The sequence below is a fragment of the Actinia tenebrosa genome, unplaced genomic scaffold (genome assembly GCF_029948245.1).
Source record: "Actinia tenebrosa isolate PJP-AT-01 unplaced genomic scaffold, QUT_ActTen_1.0 PGA_scaffold11__36_contigs__length_13525064, whole genome shotgun sequence".
Lineage (NCBI taxonomy): Eukaryota > Metazoa > Cnidaria > Anthozoa > Actiniaria > Actiniidae > Actinia > Actinia tenebrosa.
Window position 1 is genome coordinate 915,086 of NW_028292571.1, and position 20,967 is coordinate 936,052.

General features: G+C 37.4%; 2 protein-coding genes across 2 annotated transcripts; one reads left to right on the plus strand and one right to left on the minus strand.

Moving 5' to 3' along the window:
• Window positions 1-279: 279 nt before the first annotated feature.
• On the plus strand, window positions 280-14,727 carry LOC116299207 (methylmalonyl-CoA mutase, mitochondrial). Its single transcript, XM_089027407.1, has 20 exons — window positions 280-433; window positions 1,003-1,119; window positions 2,576-2,707; window positions 3,164-3,270; window positions 4,045-4,228; window positions 4,752-4,886; window positions 5,387-5,504; window positions 6,203-6,414; window positions 7,112-7,288; window positions 7,472-7,555; window positions 7,971-8,076; window positions 11,048-11,139; window positions 11,608-11,652; window positions 11,890-11,964; window positions 12,045-12,095; window positions 12,327-12,428; window positions 12,542-12,682; window positions 12,788-12,915; window positions 13,094-13,182; window positions 13,920-14,727. The coding sequence occupies exons 1-20, from the start codon at window positions 371-373 to the stop codon at window positions 14,000-14,002; spliced, it is 2,241 nt and encodes a 746-aa protein (XP_088883533.1). The 5' UTR covers window positions 280-370; the 3' UTR covers window positions 14,003-14,727.
• A 307-nt stretch (window positions 14,728-15,034) lies between these two features.
• On the minus strand, window positions 15,035-20,528 carry LOC116299208 (potassium/sodium hyperpolarization-activated cyclic nucleotide-gated channel 2). Its single transcript, XM_089027577.1, has 8 exons — window positions 20,159-20,528; window positions 19,113-19,813; window positions 18,714-18,879; window positions 18,002-18,210; window positions 17,268-17,414; window positions 16,599-16,842; window positions 15,950-16,169; window positions 15,035-15,700 (listed from the first exon to the last, which is right to left on the minus strand). The coding sequence occupies exons 1-8, from the start codon at window positions 20,334-20,336 to the stop codon at window positions 15,346-15,348; spliced, it is 2,220 nt and encodes a 739-aa protein (XP_088883703.1). The 5' UTR covers window positions 20,337-20,528; the 3' UTR covers window positions 15,035-15,345.
• Between the last annotated feature and the right edge of the window lie 439 nt (window positions 20,529-20,967).

Sequence of the window (20,967 nt, forward strand, 5' to 3'; positions counted from 1 at the left end):
TTTCAATAAAATCCTTGAAACGTGAAATAAAGCCTCGAAATCCCCCCCCCCCCCCCCACCCTGGAAAAAATCTTAAAACGGGCTAAATTCAAAAACTAACTAACATTGTGAAAGAAGTGCTATTTCTTAATGATCGGGTAGAATTTCGAAGCTTTGTTTAAGGATTTTATTGAAATTTTTGTTGAATCCTCATACATTTTTTTACAGGACACCACAGAAACCAAGAATGGGCTACCTGTGATTCTTCGCTCCTTTCATTTCGACCAGCGGTGTTGCGCATCATCATGCTCCATATCGAGGCTAGTACATCGGACAAGAGGTAGAAAAACCTCCAACAAATTGTTTTGTTTTGGTGCTGTGTTTTTCCACGATGTTACGCTGTGTAGGGCTCAGAAGCAAGCTTCCTTCTTTAGCTCCTATATTAGCATGCCAGGTAAATAAATATGAAATGAAATCCTTTTTGTATCATTGCTATATTGTGGAAAACGCGCGCAGCTCGATGTCGGAGTGTCAGCCATTTTTAAAAAACTTACAGAAAACGTCATACAATTTTCACTATTATTGAAATTTAAAAATAAAATACATATTTTCTTTGAGTAAGAACGTTCATTAGTAATCTTAGTAGGTATAATATAGGTATTATTTTGTGAGTAAAGAAATCATAAATTATAATCGTCCTGGAATATTTGTACGTGTTTGATGGCACGTTGTACATATCAAACTTATTACAGTTATTAAATCATATCGACCAGGTTAATCCTGTTTGCTATACAGTAGTGAATTCCACTATATCTGAATATTACCCATTTCAAAATTATCAGAGCATTCTTTGACAATACAGTCGGTGACACAGCGACTGTTATATTTTGTTAATCCTTCCCTGTTTTATTTCGATGCACTCTACAGACTTTTCAAATTACAGCTCGTAACAGTCTCCTACACAACTCTTGCATACACAATTGTTTTGTTAAGGGTCCTTAATAGCAATTTGTTGTGTGACAGGCAAATTGCAGGCGTTATCTTCATCGTGAGCCTCTCCATCCAGAATGGAGAGAAATGGCCAAGAAACAGCTGAAGGGAGCTGACCCAGAAAAGAAACTTACATGGCACACCCCAGAGGTGATTATACTGTATTATTTAAAACTATGGGATGTCTTATTGGTTGATTGTTATTTAATTTTTACATGTACACTTGCATGATAAAAAACACAGCATTAGTAGTCAGTCTAATAATTATAAAGAGACTTTGATGGTACTATCGTCGTGTACGGATTAACAAAGTATATGTCATAGGTTTTCAAACACACGAGTGGGACTTAGAAATTTTGGTTCTTCTCACTTAGACAAAAAAATTAAGTGAAGACACCAAGAATCGAAAGTGGTACCTTCAGCACCAAAGAACTACTACAATGCCAACCCCAACCCTAACCCTAAACCTAACCCCTAGACCACGAAGTGAATTCGGTTGGGTGGTCTCATTTTTTAGTCATATTGAAACGATGTATCATCAGCATATGCACATCAATATTAAATTTTATTATAGTTTAATTTATGCTATCGTAGGGTATCGTAGGGGATTGTTCACAAAATCATCTATGTGGTGTACGTAAGAGGTAATGCCCATAATAGTGTCCCAGGTGTTCTGTCTACTTACTGTCTGCCATTAAGGCCATTTCTCAATCATTTTTTGGGTATTTGTCAATATTAGGTACAGTAGAACCCCGCTCTATGGCCATCTAATACGGCCACTTTGGCCTGTCACCTTGTTTGGCCATTTTAACTGGGTTTACAGTACTGTAGTAACTTTTCATTAGGAACTGTTGATCATGCAACAGTTAAGTAATGGTAGTCCTTCGATTGTGTAATGATGGGCTATCCATGGTTAGTCTTCAGGGCACCTGGGGCACTGTTCTTGGGTATAAGCGGTATGGCAGATCCATGAATAGCATGGATCTATAAATGTAATGTGATGATCATGGTGGTGGTAGGGATGACTATCCTCAAGCAGTTTAGAGTTGATTTAGATATATTTCATTTTACGTGGAGCCAGCCTGTACCGCTCGGAACGAGTTACATGATTGGATTAAAAACAATAGATTGGTCATCCAAACAACAGCACTAAACCTAACCTTATGAAAGCAATACTGTACTTAGGGAGCAATGAAAATCCAGCTTTCGAGCGGTACTGGATTACTCTTTACGTGCCAATGATTCTATTGGCCTGGCCCTATCAATGAATCATGTCTTTAGAAGTGTGTAATTTTAAAAACTACCCTAAACATTTTCTCGGGGGGGGGGGGGGGAGAGGGGGAGGTACTCCCCTATATTCGCTATACAGGTACGTGCAGTCAAACAGGGTATGGTTTTTGGCAATTCTACTCTGGAACAGGGTATATAAAATATCTATTTTCGCAATACCGGAACAGGGTGTGGCTTTCAGCGATTTTACTCTGGAACAGGGTCGGGGTTCAAAGGGCTCAGCTGCACATCCCTACCCTAAACGGGCAAGAGTACCCCCTGGGAACATTTTAAGCTACTAACTTTTCTCTTTAGTAATGTTATGTTTTATTTACAGGATATTCCTATCAAGCCTGTTTATACCAAAAGAGATACAGAACAAATCCCTGAAGAGCTTCCTGGTAAATTCCCTTATACCAGGGGCCCATACCCTACTATGTACACCAACAAACCTTGGACAATCAGACAGGTAGGACAACCACAGCTTGATGGAACAACACCTGGTTTATCATGTGAAAACCATAAATAATGATTATACATTTATCTTATTGCTAATTGGCAAGAGCCTTCAGCAAATCCCAGATATCATGTGAACTTGACATGATAAATGTATTATCTATAGGTTTTTCTGTAGATAATACATTTATCATATCAAGTCCACAAAAGGTCACAAAATAAAGACTGAAATACATTAAATTCATTTTTTTTTCAAAGCTGAATTAAATCTTTATTTTTAATTTACAAATTGTATGATCATAAAACAACTATATTTTATTGAATTCAATTTTTGCATGATATCGCAAAATATGAAGACCTTGGCTGCCAGTTTATAAACCTTAGCCTGATAATTTATGCAAAACCTCAAACAGTAAATGTTTTTAAAATATCATTCAGTGGTCCTAACTTGTCTCATATTTTTCCATAGTATGCCGGCTTCAGTACAGTAGAAGAAAGCAACAGGTTCTATAGAGATAACATTAAAGCTGGACAACAAGGACTCAGTGTGGCATTTGATCTGGCTACACACAGAGGGTATGTATCTAATGGCTTGATTGGTATGTTACCATTGAGTCAACAGTTCAAGGAATTCTGAAAAAAAAATAGATTGACAGACTACAATTTTAAACATTTTTTTACCAGCAAGTTTCCTTTTTCCATAAAAACCCTGCAGAGTCACCATTTTATGTTGTTTTTTTTTTTGTTAGTAATGGATCATGAATTGATACTGTAATATAATAATTTTATTTTTGTTAGTAATGGATCAAGAAGTGATAAGTACTGTATAATAATTTTATTTTTGTTATAGTAATGGATCAAGAAGTGATATATAAAGTACTGTATAATAATGTTATTTTTGTTAGTAATGGATCATAAAGTGATACTGTATATTGATAATTTTATCAGAGTTGTTCAACTATTCTCCCTTGGCTCCAAGACTTTTTCTCTGAACATTGTATTTAGGGAGCATTATTTTATAATATTTGGGAGGGAGGTCTGTTTGAATTCTGAGTTTTATGACACATTTTTGGTAGCTCCTCTTTACAAACCTAATTGTTTTATTATAATTTTAAACTTGGATATTAGAGAACATACAAAATCCAGGATAAAAAAGTGTTTTAGTATTACTTCCCCTCTGACAAACTTTAGAAAAAAACCTCATGTTCACCACTTGAGAAGTGAGTATTGTCTTATCATAACTGGTTGCTCCATCAATCACAGTCCACAAAACTCCATACTCAAGTCTAAAATCATACTAAAGTTAGAAATCAAACTAGCAAAGATACTGTCTATTTCCCTTTGGTATAGGTATGACTCAGATAATCCAAGAGTTGTTGGTGATGTGGGCATGGCTGGAGTAGCCGTGGACTCTGTTGAAGACATGAAAGCATTGTTTGATGGTATCCCTTTAGATAAAATGTCTGTTTCCATGACAATGAATGGTGCTGTCCTTCCTGTGTTGGCCATGTACATAGTTGCTGCTGAAGAACAGGTAGGCATCAGCCATAAATTATCCATCATCTTCATTCATTAATGATTAACATTATAAATTGATGTTTGTTGTTATTGGATTTGATTAGAAGGCAGTTCTGATGTTCCTTGTATGAGATAACTGCATAAGCCATGACAAGCCATGTCAGCATTGTGATTGGATGAGATGGCATTTACTGAATTACATCATAACTTTATTACTCATATTTTTGTAACCCAATTTACATGTATAATAAGTAATATATACAGTATGAGTGGCTGTGTTGTATCCGATATACAAACTCGAGGCATAGCCAAGACACAAATACTGTAGATTACTTATCAATTGTCTAGGTTAGTTCCTTGTTTGTGTTTCACTAAAATTTTCAAAATTAAAGTGAATCTGGCCAAGAAAATCCAACTTAAAGTTTATTCAAATGAACTCAATTTTGTATCAGATTTACAACACTCTTCACGGTCGTGACTTCTGTTGTGTTTTCCTCATGAATCATTAATGAGTTTGATAAATTATTATATTACTCCAGGGAGCCAAACAAGACCAACTGGCAGGCACCATTCAGAATGACATTTTAAAAGAATTTATGGTCAGAAACACCTACATCTACCCACCAGACACCTCCATGAATATTGTTGGAGACATCTTTGCTTACACATCACAGGTATGCTTTATCTCTGTTGCAACAACTATGCATTCTGTATATTTTTATCGTGTCCAAGGCATTCAGTGCTAATGGAGTACATATGAACCAGGGAATTATGGTCTTTTCGCTACCTTGCACTTTCGCTACTGCACATTCGCTACTAATAGAAGTCGATTCGCTTCCTTGAGGTAGCACAATCACTACTTTATCTCAAGATACCTGTAAACCTCCTCCATAACATTTTGGATGGTTTATTATCAGTATTTCTATGTAATTTGTTATTATTTGAATGTTTTTTTAAAGAAAGAAATTTTAAAGCGTATTTGGCGTAATGGAGAAGTCGGCTGAATATCCAGAAATCTTGTAATTTATTTGAAAGAAGCATCCCAGAAATTATTCATCTCATGAATGACCCTCACTTAATACTAAAACAGGAATCACAAAAATCTTTGACTAGACATTGTATAACTGTATATAGATGTTTATGATGGTATTAATATGTTGATTATCCTGATTAGAATATGCCTAAGTACAACAGCATATCCATCTCAGGCTATCACATGCAGGAAGCTGGTGCTGATGCAATCCTTGAAATTGCTTTCACTATTGCTGACGGCATAGAATACTGTAGAACAGGTCAGATTTAAACATCTTATTATAAATATTTATCTTTATGATTGTTTCAGACCTAACCAGGAACACACCTCCCTGACATAACTGATTGCAAATAGTCATTTTGCCAAAATTATTCATTCATGAGGCAGAGACTTTTATTTGGGGAGAACATGTTTCTTCAACCTTTTAGAAAAACCATTGGCATTCATTCCAGTCATTATTGTTAACTAGCAGCTCATAAAACATTTCCTGCCTTAGAAATATCAACACTGCAATGTCAAACAATCATGCAACAAACATGGCGGCATTGTGAGCTGACAATACCTGTAGTTTTCCTGAAATCTTTAAAAGTGAATCTTCTGGGGGAAAAACCACATTGCCCACATCCTCGCCAGTAATGTATAGCAATGGCATACTATTGGTATTTTCCAGCTTAGTAGATTTTCCTTGACTGGTGGACAACACTTCTCTTGCGCTATTATACAATGTCATATGATACTCGTGTGTACGCAATCTGATGTGAAATGAGAAAATAATTAAAAAAACATCTTGATCTGCTGCTCCTGTTGATAGCAAAATCAAATATTTCCTAACTTACAGTATGTGTGGACTTTTCCATATTAATACTTAGTATTTTTAAACAAGTGAATGTAATAAATCCGGTGAGCTCATTGGTCACGATTTACTTCTTGTGAAGATGTTATTTATGTATGTATCAGGTATCAAGGCAGGGATGGATATTGATATGTTTGCTCCAAGACTCTCATTTTTCTGGGCTATTGGTATGAACTTCTACATGGAAATAGCAAAAATGAGGGCTGCCAGACGATTATGGGCTCATTTGATCCAAAAGATGTTTAAACCAAAGAATCCAAAGTCTTGTCTGTTAAGGACTCATTCCCAGACATCAGGATGGTCTCTTACTGAACAGGTACCTTGATCATTCTTTAGTTAGTGTAACATGCAACATAAGTGGGCAGGCTTATAATCTACTTGTATGATAAAAAATTTACAGCAAGATGAGCAAAAGAATTACCCATTTAATGTATTCACATACTGATACTTATACATATGCATGGGTTCTGTATGTTAAACCGACACATTTCAATTCAAAGCTGGCTGGTTTTACCAAATAAGGCCATGCAAATACTCCTTAGGTAGGAAAAAGCCCATGCATAGAAGTATGTTTATACATTACAAAATGTGGTCACACTTTTGCGTGCTGAGCTGTAAAGAGTAGACCAATGAGAAAGTTTTTGTCTGTGTTTTTTGTTAGCTAACTGGTTTCTAGTTGGTATCTATCTCTAGTATTATTTGATACAGTTTAACTCTATTCTTGAATGCCCCACAGCTGCAAATAATTGTTTAAATACTGGATTGTGACATGTACTACATCCATGCATCTTCCCATCTTCCCATCCATTCTTACAGCTCTACCATCCCTCCCTCCCTCCCTCCCTCCCTTATTCATTCATTGCTTCCTTTCCCTCAATTGTCCATTTATCCATCCATCCATCCATCCCTCCCTCCCTCCCTCCCTCCCTCCCTCCCTTCCATCCATCCCTCTATTATTTGATTGATTGACAATATGCTAGGAATACTGACAGGTTTCTTTTATTCCTCATAAGGATCCTTACAATAATATCATTCGCACAACCATAGAAGCAATGGCTGCCGTGTTTGGTGGAACCCAGTCTCTTCACACCAACTCTTTTGACGAGGCACTTGCTCTTCCTACAGTTTTTAGTGCCAGGATTGCAAGAAACACCCAAATCATTCTACAGGAAGAATCTGGTATCCCAAAGGTGAATTATAATGACATCAACATCTCCTTTGAACATAAAACGTTTGTACAGTACAGACATCAGCTTACTGATCCTTAGCGTCAAACATGTGGATCACCTGACACTGTGACTTTTAGCATATGTGGAGAAAGAAACCTTTCATCTGCCATACTTATATCTTACTGTCACGTTTGTTTATATTAGGTAGCTGATCCATGGGGAGGATCGTTTCTCATGGAATCTCTGACAGATGAGCTGTATGAAGCAGGAATGAAAGTGATCAATGAGGTTGGTATAGCAAAGAAGTAGCGCTTCTCAACCAAATGGCTACCATTAAAAACTGATGGCACAGTAGAGTTCACTGTCCAGAACATATGCCCAAATGATTTGCATAGCTGCATAGAACGATGGTATTGCATTGTATGCATTTGTTGTAAGTTATGTCACTGGCATCATAGAAGGAGGAGGAAGTTCAAGATCTAGAAGGTTATTGAGAATAACATGCAGTATTCTTGTGTACTGGTCACAATAGTTTGATATTTGGCTTTGTACATTAGCCTTGCCTGAAAAACCCTCCACATGTTACATTTGAGCCACACTGTCATTGAATGAACTGCATTTTGAGAGTTAAACACATTTAACAGATAATTAATAGGGTACCTTCTGTCAGTTGTCTTAAATTTACTCTGTTTTAATTTCATAGGTGGAAGAAATGGGTGGAATGGCTAAAGCTGTTGCTGCAGGCATGCCTAAGCTGAGAATAGAAGAGTGTGCAGCAAAGAAACAAGCAAGAATTGATTCAGGATCAGGTGTGTGTGATAACATGAGGGATAGCTAGATTTGATTCAGGATCAGGTGTGTGATAACATAATGGATAGCTAGATTTGATTCAGGATCAGGTGTGTGATAACATAATGGATAGCTAGATTTGATTCAGGATCAGGTGTGTGATAACATAATGGATAGCTAGATTTGATTCAGGATCAGGTGTGTGATAACATAATGGATAGCTAGATTTGATTCAGGATCAGGTGTGTGATAACACGAGGGATAGCTAGATTTGATTCAGGATCAGGCGCGTGATAACATAATGGATAGCTAGATTTGATTCAGGATCAGGTGTGTGTGATAACATAATAAATAGCTAGATTTGATTCAGGATCAGGTGTGTGATAACATAATAAATAGCTAGATTTGATTCAGGATCAGGTGTGTGATAACATGAGGGATAGCTAGATTTGATTCAGGATCAGGTGTGTGATAACATGAGGGATAGCTAGATTTGATTCAGGATCAGGTGTGTGATAACATAATGGATAGCTAGATTTGATTCAGGATCAGGTGTGTGATAACATAATGGATAGCTAGATTTGATTAAGGATCAGGTGTGTGATAACATAATGGATAGCTAGATTTGATTAAGGATCAGGTGTGTGATAACATAATGGATAGCTAGATTTGATTCAGGATCAGGCGCGTGATAACATAATGGATAGCTAGATTTGATTCAGGATCAGGTGTGTGTGATAACATAAAGGATAGCTAGATTTGATTCAGGATCAGGTGTGTGATAACATAATAAATAGCTAGATTTGATTCAGGATCAGGTGTGTGATAACATAGCGGATAGCTAGATTTGATTCAGGATCAGGTGTGTGATAACATAATGGATAGCTAGATTTGATTCAGGATCAGGTGTGTGTGATAACATAATAAATAGCTAGATTTGATTCAGGATCAGGTGTGTGATAACATGAGGGATAGCTAGATTTGATTCAGGATCAGGTGTGTGTGATAACATAAAGGATAGCTAGATTTGATTCAGGATCAGGTGTGTGATAACATAATAAATAGCTAGATTTGATTCAGGATCAGGTGTGTGTGATAACATAATAAATAGCTAGATTTGATTCAGGATCAGGTGCGTGATAACACGAGGGATAGCTAGATTTGATTCAGGATCAGGTGTGTGTGATAACATAAAAGATAGTTAGATTTGATTCAGGATCAGGTGTGTGATAACATAATAAATAGCTAGATTTGATTCAGGATCAGGTGTGTGATAACATAGCGGATAGCTAGATTTGATTCAGGATCAGGTGTGTGATAACATAATGGATAGCTAGATTTGATTCAGGATCAGGTGTGTGTGATAACATAATAAATAGCTAGATTTGATTCAGGATCAGGTGTGTGATAACACGAGGGATAGCTAGATTTGATTCAGGATCAGGTGTGTGTGATAACATAAAGGATAGCTAGATTTGATTCAGGATCAGGTGTGTGATAACATAATAAATAGCTAGATTTGATTCAGAATCAGGTGTGTGATAACATAAAGGATAGCTAGATTTGATTCAGGATCAGGTGCGTGATAACATAATTGATAGCTAGATTTGATTCAGGATCAGGTGTGTGATAACATAATGGATAGCTAGATTTGATTCAGGATCAGGTGTGTGTGATAACATAAAGGATAGCTAGATTTGATTCAGGATCAGGTGTGTGATAACATAATGGATAACTAGATTTGATTCAGGATCAGGTGTGTGATAACATAATGGATAGCTAGATTTGATTCAGGATCAGGTGTGTGTGATAACATAATAAATAGCTAGATTTGATTCAGGGTCAGGTGTGTGATAACATGAGGGATAGCTAGATTTGATTCAGGATCAGGTGTGTGTGATAACATAAAGGATAGCTAGATTTGATTCAGGATCAGGTGTGTGATAACATAATGGATAACTAGATTTGATTCAGGATCAGGTGTGTGATAACATAATAGATAGCTAGATTTGATTCAGGATCAGGTGTGTGATAACATAATGGATAACTAGATTTGATTCAGGGTCAGGTGTGTGATAACATAATGGATAGCTAGATTTGATTCAGGATCAGGTGTGTGTGATAACATAATAAATAGCTAGATTTGATTCAGGATCAGGTGTGTGATAACATGAGGGATAGCTAGATTTGATTCAGGATCAGGTGTGTGTGATAACATAAAGGATAGCTAGATTTGATTCAGGATCAGGTGTGTGATAACATAATGGATAACTAGATTTGATTCAGGATCAGGTGTGTGATAACATAATAGATAGCTAGATTTGATTCAGGATCAGGTGTGTGTGATAACATAATAAATAGCTAGATTTGATTCAGGGTCAGGTGTGTGATAACATAATGGATAGCTAGATTTGATTCAGGATCAGGTGTGTGATAACATGAGGGATAGCTAGATTTGATTCAGGATCAGGTGTGTGATAACATGAGGGATAGCTAGATTTGATTCAGGATCGGGTGTGTGTGATAACATAATAAATAGCTAGATTTGATTCAGGGTCAGGTGTGTGATACATTAAGGGATAGCTAGATTTGATTCAGGATCAGGTGTGTGATAACATAATAGATAGCTAGATTTGATTCAGGATCAGGTGTGTGTGATAACATAATAAATAGCTAGATTTGATTCAGGATCAGGTGTGTGATAGCATGAGGGATAGCTAGATTTGATTCAGGGTCAGGTGTGTGATAACATAAAGGATAGCTAGATTTGATTCAGGATCAGGTGTGTGATAACATGAGGGATAGCTAGATTTCACATGAATTTAAGAAACCCAGACTTGCAGTGGACACAGTGACCCTAACGTTAGTATGCCCCATAATGCTTATTGCCAAGATGAGTAGGGGTGGAGGCTCCCTCGCTCTCCAATTAGTTATCTATGGTGTGATTTGTCACAATCACCTATTAGTTCATGTTTCATTTTGCTGGTATAGAGACCATTGTTGGAGTGAATAAGTACCGCTTGGATAAGGAAGAAGAATTGGAGGTTCTGGTAGTGGATAACACTCGTGTTCGAGAACAACAGGTAATACTTACAAGCTTTCAAACAGTCAGTATTGCTTGCATTTTTTTTTTTTTTTTTTTTTTTTTTTTTTTTTTTGGACTTGGAGAAAAACAAATCCACTTCTTAATGAACTTCGCGAAATTACATCTATTGATACTTTTTAAACGTCATCTTATTGACTTATCGACTTATCTTTTTAAATTAGCTTATAAATGCTAAATATTTCTAGCTTCTATCACTATTTATATTTAGTAGATATTCACTTTGCCTTCGTTGAATAATTGTCAAATATTATCATTATAATAATCATGTTTTTCACGTTTTAGTTTTTATAGTATTTTAGAACGGTAGTAATTTTTTTCTAGATTAGTGGCAAATAATTGTAATGCGCATTTGATCATTATATGTAATCTGCGCAATATAAACTAATAAATTAATAAATTAATATAATCATAATTGAATTAATAAAATGTATTTCTTTGATTTTAGCTTGAGAAGCTAAAGAGAATGAGAGCATCTCGAAACAACGATGAGGTAAGGTACACTCGTGGATCATTTAGGGGATATATGCATGCAAGTCTTGATAAAAACGCACACACTTTTCAACATAGTTACTTTTTGATATCACGTATTTACTTTCGAGTTCACACTCACATAGAAACCAAAGTTTTAATCTACACATTCTGATCAAATTCTTGCTGTTTGGACGGCTTGGAAATCTATACAGATTATGATATTCTGATTTATTAATGTTTATACTTACCTTACAAGGTTAAGACAGCTTTGGATGCCATCACAGAATGGGCTAAAACTGGCAAAGGGAACGTCTTGGATCTGGCTATTAAGGTTTGTGTACACATGTATGTACTGTATGAAGTACGGGTAAAGAGACTGGACTGATACTAAACATATTAATTCATCCATAGGCTGCCCGTGTGCGATGTACTGTAGGAGAAATTACTGAAGCTATTGAAAAGGTAAGTGCAAATATAGGAACACTACCTCACAGCAAACATTGGAGCAAAGCCAATATTTAAAATGTTCTACGACACAAGCAAAAAGACTGATGATCAATCACATGCTAAGGAATCAAAGTTTATCTTACGATAGAAATAAATGGATAAAAGTATCAAATATTTGTTTTAGGTGAGTGAAAGTTTGTCTTACGATAGAAATAAATGGATAAAAGTATCAAATATTTGTTTTAGGTGAGTGGTCGCCACGTAGCCAGTGATCGTATGGTGAGTGGTGCGTACAAGACAGAATATGGTGAAGCAGATGAGATCAAGAATTGCGTCAAAAAAGTAGAGGTGAGTTGTTTGTATAAGAGACTTTTGTTGATCCCACCTGACTTCCCTCCCCGCTCATGGCAGCGCTTTATTGTTTATAATATCGTTGGTACTATTTATCGTTGATGGTGTAGGAGTTTGTGGAAGCAGAGGGACGACGACCAAGAATCCTCGTAGCGAAGATGGGACAGGATGGTCATGATAGAGGTGCAAAGGTCATTGCTACTGGATTTGCTGATCTTGGATTTGATGTTGACATTGGACCACTATTCCAGGTACGAGACCAGATCAATTAATACCTGGGTTTGGAGCAAATGTATTCAGCCAAAAGGCTATAGTGCATAGAATCTGCATCATTGATCATTTTAATGCTGTTCTAGACACCAATAGAAGTGGCACAACAGGCAGTAGATGCTGATGTTCACGTGGTTGGCATCAGTTCTCAGGCTGCTGGTCACAAGACACTCACCCCTGAACTCATCAAAGAACTGAAGAAAATGGGAAGAAGGTGAGAAAATGCTTCATCCATGCTACTCCTCACAGACGTTAAAGCCATGGGTTGTATATTTTATTTATTGCACGGGGACTGGAAAACGTCGGAAACGCTTTTGAGGCGGGTTTAACAGCTCGTGGTACATGCATGTATGTTTATCCCAGGGTATTGTTTGTTTGTTGTTGTTCTTCAGTGATATTATCGTGGTAATTGGCGGGGTGATTCCTCCACAAGACTACGCCTTCCTTTACGATGTTGGGGTGACATGTATCTTCGGACCAGGTAAGCCTATTCTGAACTGTTATCCCATGATTTATGATAGAGCTTGTTCAAGATGGCTGGACAAGAATACGGTAATATTTCCTGTACAAATGTTGGTCGCAAAGGGGAGAAGAGATATTTAATATAACACGTTTACTCTCGATACAGATTGAAAGCTATTAAAAAGTGGGACATGTAACTTTTTTTACAAGATTGTTCAGTTTTCGCTCATCCCACATGGAGAAAGCGAATGGAAAATATGACAAGATCAGCTTTCAATCTTATCCTTTTCGAATCATGGGGCGGGGTTGACAAGCAAACACCATTAAGGCGAGCTTCTGCGACCATACTCATCTGTAACGAGAAGAAATTCTAGATATTGACGTGCCACTAACGTATTCATAGGGTCTCAGCTGCCAGTTCTACTTATTTCTATAAAGTTAGTCATCAAAAACCTACGAAGCTGAGATTGCCGAGAGTCATGGAAACCAACATGTATTGTGATACAAATGTTCACTTGTCTTGAGGCAGCTCACACGTGAAACTACAACTGGTAAGAGATCCCAAGTCTATCGATGGTTATGAGGCTGTTAAACATGCAAGATGGATTACCCATAATCCTTGTCGGTCTCAGCTTTGTAGCTTTTCAGGTGATCAATTTTATTGAAAAGGGTATATATATACAAGCCTGTGAGATAAGCGATAATGACTATAGGAAGACTCTAACTACCAGATATCTTGTCACCTCTCTTCACCAGGTACTCGCATCCCAGCTGCTGCCATAAATGTTTTGGAATCAATAATCAATGGCGACGCTGGTGACAAACAAAGCTCTGCGTGAAACTGCACCCGACTTGATTCGGTGAGCTAGAAACTAGATTAACTGACAGCCTCAAGATGTTCGGTGTTCCTTTATAAATAAGCAACGAGAGACCTCTAATTTAATGTAAAAAACATGTCCTCAAGAAACTATGCTAATATCTTGTTGATGTACCATGAATCCATCGAGATATTTCACGCGCATAGAAAACGTTTTTCTTTCTCTAGTACCTTGGCACAAACGTTTTTATACTTATCTTCCTGAAATGAAGACTAGGTGTTCAAGGCAGCATATTGCGGCTTAAAATTATCCTTATTTTTAACAAAAAGAGATACTTTTGCTTTGAAATAAAATGCTTTGACTACATATAAGCATGTGTATGGTTCAGACTTCCTCAGTTACCGTTGCTATGTTCCACGACCTAATCATTTTACCTAGAATATCTCAGAATTTTAAACTATGATCTCAAAAATATATTTTGTTAATGATTAAGTTTTACTATACGATTAGAATACAAGAAAGAAGCTTATTCTTTAGAGTATTCCTTGATGACGGGATATTAGTTGCTATTTTCTCCATCAAAAAAACTTATTGCGGCGACTGGCTCACCGTCATTTTCTGCCTCGGGACCATGAATTATTGTTGTTAAAGTACACGCAAAAAAAAAAAAACTTATTACGTTTTATTTAATATTTTAGGAATCATTTGTAGACCCGACAATAAACAATAAAGTGTAAAAAAAAAAATTGAAAATAAAAAATGAAAACATTGCTATGGTTGAATAAGAGAATCAATCTATGTTGTACAGTTTAGTAACATTTGCACAGGTATTCCTAACTTTTACGTTAACATTAACCTTCAGATATTTAGATCACAATGTGATTACATCAAGCCTTCATAGCTGCAAGTCGCCTGTGTTTTTTTAGGGGGAATAGCGACAGATCATATTGACTGAATCTCTTAGGCCACGCCTAAATGGTATTTTCTTTTCGCGGCTTCGCAAGGTCAGGCTGTCCGCACAACCCCCACCCCCTTAGTAATAAGATAGACAACTTCATTTCCACCTGACATCAGTTTAATACAGTAATCCTGGTTACACAATCGTTTGATGTTTGAGATATTGATCGTTTGTACTACCGCCGCCTGAATTAGATCGATCTTATAAAAAAGACGTTTGTTGAATACATATATTTGAACTACGCAATATACCTGTTGATTACGGCGGCGACTGACGCAGGCGGGGTTCAAAGACAAGGATTACAAACACGACGATTAATGAAAACGCATTTACAGAAAATGACAAAATGCGGGTTGCAGGTTTATAGGTGGGGATACTGATCTATATTCTTTAAGGACTTTTTGACCTAGAAGTCGGCCATCATGGCCACTACATCTTCGTCCTCATCTTCAACTTCACTCTCCCGACGTTCAGTTTTCTCTGGTTCCTCGACAACTACTTGTAGCTCTGGCGCATCGGTTGAAGGTTGCGCAAGGGAGACCAACCCAGGAGCAACTGATTTAACAAAAGCTTGTGTTAACAAAGCTCCTTTTCTTAACTTAAATGTAGGTTTCCACGAAGATGAAGGTTTGGGTTCATCAGCAGGTTTCTTGGTGATTGAGGGAAGGTTCTTGTCTGTTCTTAGTTCGGTTTCCTGTTTGGTTTGTGGAGCGTTGACGAAGCAGCTCGCTTGCAGGGGATCACTGTCAAAGACGGGTCGGCTGAAAAATTGTAACAAAATTAAGAAAATTAGTCATGCCAAATAATATAAAAGGAATAGGGGGATTACGTGAACAAACTACCGAGGGGCAAAAATCCACGATTCCCACCAGTGTCCCACGATAGAATTTCCTTAAGTCTATAGAAGGTTGACACATTAATTTAGTATTTAGAATTCCCGCCCGTTTTTGAACATTCCTGGATTGGCTGTGCTCAATGAAGTACGAAATATAAGTCAGTTCAATGCTTACTTCTGATCTTCACTAGTATCGACGAGGTCGCCAGACAGATCAGGCTTCAGTCCAATACGAGAAAGTCTCTCCTTTGCTACTTCTTTCAACATTTCCTTCATCGAGGGGTACTCCTCTAGGACCTCATGGAAGTGAGTCGATGAGAGTGAGTAGAGATCGCAGATGGTCGCCGCTCTTACAGATGCTACACGACGTGCTTCCTTGGTTAACAGACAGATTTCTAGCATGGATGGAAGGAGATTCAAAGTTAAGACTGAATGATTCATTCCAAGACCAAAGTGCATTGCGGGTCAAAGTGACACTGTCTAAAGTAGGATTAATAATAATTACTTAATCTATTAATTCTAAACTGGGCGTCGCTCTGATACTGAGCAAAGCATTTGGGCTAGAATTCTTTTACATCAATTTTTCAACGATTCCGTGCGTGGCAGGTAGTGCAAGGGTTTTTAGCTGTAGGTACGGTGATCATGGTATTAGAACTGGTACACAAAAAACGAATAGGCTTCAGTGATATACCAGAAGGCTTTTCCACTTCTGACAGTGATGGTGTCGGTCGTAGTCTCCGTCACGGTATCGCGAGAAGGAAGTCTGAGTTAGATTACACTAATATCGGCTTTAAAGGACAGTATTTAATAACTTATGGACATACCTCCAAAGTGTGACCCCTCACCCAGACTGGTTGCTAGTTCATTGTCCTTAGTCAAAATGTCCACGATGCCTTTTTGAATGAAATACATCTTGTCTCCTTTACGGCCTCTGCGACAGATGTACTCCCCTGGAAGATAGACCTCAAAATGAAGCTTGGTTACAATATCTGTGATGAATGAAGTTTTGGCTGAACTAAAGAATGGAACCGAAGATAGAAGAAGGTGGACGTTATGCACCAGAATTTCCTGAAAATGAAGATGTCAACAGGTTCTAAGATTGTTCTTTTGCGAACGCCACGTTCAATCAAAAGAATATATTTTTACAACTACGACGGGGCGATCGAATCAGTTAACTCAAACCAGCTCTCATCGTCCAATATCCATGGCATGATTCAAAAGCAGAGGACATGTTGGTATAAACCCCTTGTATTGGGCGACAAAACAATAGGCCGTCTTCATCTCAAGCAAGAAAAATTCATTGCTTTGTCCCTCAGAACAATTCCTCTAGGAAATAATATATGTGTAAAAAAAAAAAAGAAAAAGAAAAAAAAAGAAAAGAAACTCTAAAGAGATTTATAGGCTTTTTTATTTTATTTTGTTTTAAGATTTTGAACCGATCAAATTTTCTACTTGATTATGTCGTTGCTCTGCAGGGCTTTGTTCTACCTTACCTCTCTAAGTGACTTTGAAAGCTCATTAAGTATGCTGTCCTCATTAAACAGCTTGTGGCGAAAGCGATGTTCGTAATATTCTTGTACTTTGAGTCGCAGTGGCAAGGACAGCTTACGGTATCTCATGTATTCCTCTACTTGATTGAACTGAAAGGCAACAAAGGATGGTTTTCATTTGCGCATTTGATCATATTATACATGCTAGTTGGCGCGTTAGAAATAACAAGATTATTTTTAAAAGATTATTATTATTATTATTATTATTATTATTATTATCATCATTATTATTATTATTATTATTATTAAGAATAATCAGAATGAATGTAATCCAGAATGAATGAAATTTTAGAGCTTTAGAGTTTAATTTTTTTTATCATCTTTATTCAAGCAGCCAGTTGTTAATTACCGGTTTCAAAGAGAGATTTACAATTGTATATGTATAGTCAACAAATAGTAAAAATAAAGTTACCATTATTATTTACTTATTTATTTATTTATTTATTTATTTATTTATTTATTTACTTATATAATCATTTGTCCTACTGGACCCGGTTTTACGAAGAATGGATCGCGCTATCCAACGAATAAATCCTCAATCCAGTGCATAAGTCTTTGCTCGCTGTTATCCAATACATTTTTCCACAAATGTCGATCTGACTCACTACCAACCTCATTGTCAGACGTCACTAATAACCTCTACTATAATAGAGCCATGAAGCTAAAGTTACGTATACCTTTTCGTTATAAAGTCTACCAGACGAATCAATAGACATGACTAAACCAGACATGATACCAATAAAGACAGCGTAGAAAGTTGCTCCAATAGTCATGCTGAGTATAGTCAGCCACAGTTCAGTAGTGTTGTGAGGAGGGTAGCGACCATAACCAATACACAACATGTGTGACATGGCATTAAACAGTGACCAACTGTACTGTACTACCGCTGGCTCATCCTGTAATCAAGATAATGAAAGGTTGTTTGTTTACAAACTAAACGAGTCATAAATGGTACATCTATTTTTACAATAACTTACAAATTTCTCGCGCGCCGATTGGTTATTTTTTATCATTCATAAGAGGACAGACAGATAAAGCTGTTCGCGCTCGATATTTGCGTTGGATGTTTTGATCGCTAAAAATGCTCTCGGCTACGCCTTGTGGATCCACACTACTTTGCCAATGTGATGACGCAATTTATCGTCAATAAGAGGACAGACACATAAAAAAACTGATGTCTATTTGTTACATCATATCAATATCTTGTCGTACGAGTCGTCGCAGTTAACTGAAAGTTGTTGTAGTTGTCTAAATAACGACTTGTACGTTGTCAGGTAACAAGAGGGAACCTTCTTCTCCCCTAGACCCTCAACCAGTTGTAAGGTTAACTCGACGCGTTCAGCTAAAATGACTTACGAATACTGCATTAAAAGAATGTAATAACAATACGCGAAAAGTGTCTTGCCTTAAGCCCGTTAATAACGACCCAACTTTCATCAGGGAAGCCTTGTAGGTAAGGTACCAAGAACTGTACACATCCATTCCAATGGGAAAGCAACATCATACACCCAATAAGCTTCATGATTCGCAGCTGCCCACCTGCGATGTTCGTTAACTAAGAAGATAATTTTGATTGTCATCATATAATAATGATCTATATTTGACGGCGCATGGCTTATTAGGTCTCAGGTAAATTAATCACGTTCTTTGTGAATGCTTTGTTTCCAAGCTGACAGTCCTGCAGGACCGTGAGCGCGCTTTTGCAACGGGGTTACAAAATTGTCGTTGTTCTTTAATGAACGTGCCTAACAACACCTTGTGCGCAGAGGACAGCTGAGCAATACTTACCTCTTCAAAGCGCTTTATGTATCGAACAAGCCTAGAGACTCGAAGTAGTCGAAGCAAGCTAAGCACCTTTGCCAGCTTAAGGATCCTAAGAGCTCTCGATGCTTTAAGAAGCGTTTGCTCTGTAGATGTCGAAGATGCTATAAAATAAGCGTAGTCGAACGGAAGGGATGACAACAAATCTATAATGAACCATCCTTTAAGATATGTTATTCTTATTATAGCAGGGTCTAAAATAACTTCGTCTTTGTTGTTGGGATCCACCAAACCAGTGCGAAAATTAAGGAAAATATCGACCAAGAAGAACAAGTCTGAAATTCCATTGATTACGAGCCAGTGAAGAGATAGATCGTCGCTTAGAAACGCAATGTTGACAGGCAGGAGAAGCACATGCAAAGAAATAAAGATGACCAAAAGGATATCCCAGTACCATCTGAATGTACTGAATGGATGAATGACACCACTAGCCTTGGTGGTCTGTCTACGTTGCTCTAATAACACCGCTGCTTGGTTACCAAACAGTTTCAAGGCTAGTTTGTTATCAGGATTGGCGCTAAACAAATCTTTTAAGTAGTGCAATGGTCTGGCTTTAGTTGTTTTTTTCATGTTAAATGACGAGGCATTCTTGTCGGCTAATGACGCTATGTTGAGCAGGTTGGCATTCTTGTTCGTCAGCGCCTCGGGTTTCTGTTGTGGTGTAGGCCCTTTGAGGCAATAATAAAAGACTTTGAATATTTGGGATCAAACTATATGCTTTTGTTTCTCGATAACAGCAAATAAATCATTTATTGAACAGATCAAGTTGTTCAACAACTACAGCACAAATGCGCAGGACCAAGAGTATAAAAAAGATTCACATTGCGCGCGAGTGTTTTTGTACCCTGGGGCCCAGAGGTTATTGCATTCTCGCTCCGGCATTTACCGTGTTGACGAGTAGTCGCGAGGAGAATATAAATACGTTCAATATTGACTTACGACATTGAACGCGCCGTAACAATGGAAAGGTTTCACGCTCAATGATCGATAATGAATTATCCAATCACAGTTACCTGGCATAGGGTAGGAGTATCTCTTCTGTCTTTTGTGTAGTATAACAATAGGTTCTTCCAGCACGGCTTCCTCATGGTGTTCTACGCCAAAGAAGTCCTTTTTCTCTATCTTACAGTGGCAGGGCAAGAAAAGCCCGCAGTCAGGGCATCTCTTTTCGTTCAAATCTACCAACGACATCTTATCAAAAGAAACACGTGACAAGTAAGCAGAATATGGTGGTCCGTACGGACCCCGAAGGGGACGTAAGGCCACCGGGTCTTTACATTTTTACTCTCGACTTGCAGACCATGTTCTTGCTGATGAAGGCCTAATCAGAGTTAATCAATCGAAACTCTGACGTCAAATTGATTTCATTACGCGCGCGCAATAATTGATACTTTGGGTTGAAACATGGGAAATAGAGTTACATGTTCAAGGAAGTCAAGGTCGTGAAGACAGAAGAATAGTCATACATATAGGTGATTGTATTTTAAATTAAGAAGCAAACAAAACTCAAGAGGAGGAAATCATATGGAACTGTGGCAGTCAAACAACCAAAAGAAATAAAAGACAAGAAAAAAAAAAAAAAAAAAAAACAAACGAAAAAGTATGTCGACTCTTGAGATTGAGTTAAGGAATCCAAGGCGTAACTGGAAAATAGAGTTTCACTCTGTCGTTTTCTAGTTTCTCGATTTTGATCTCAACGACATTTTGTCATCGAGTTAAGCACAGATGTCAAAGTGAGCATTGTCTTTATGAACAAATTGCGACCCACTTTTGAATGTCAGTACGAGCTGGTCTGTTCCAGAATTTAATAGAAACTTCTCAA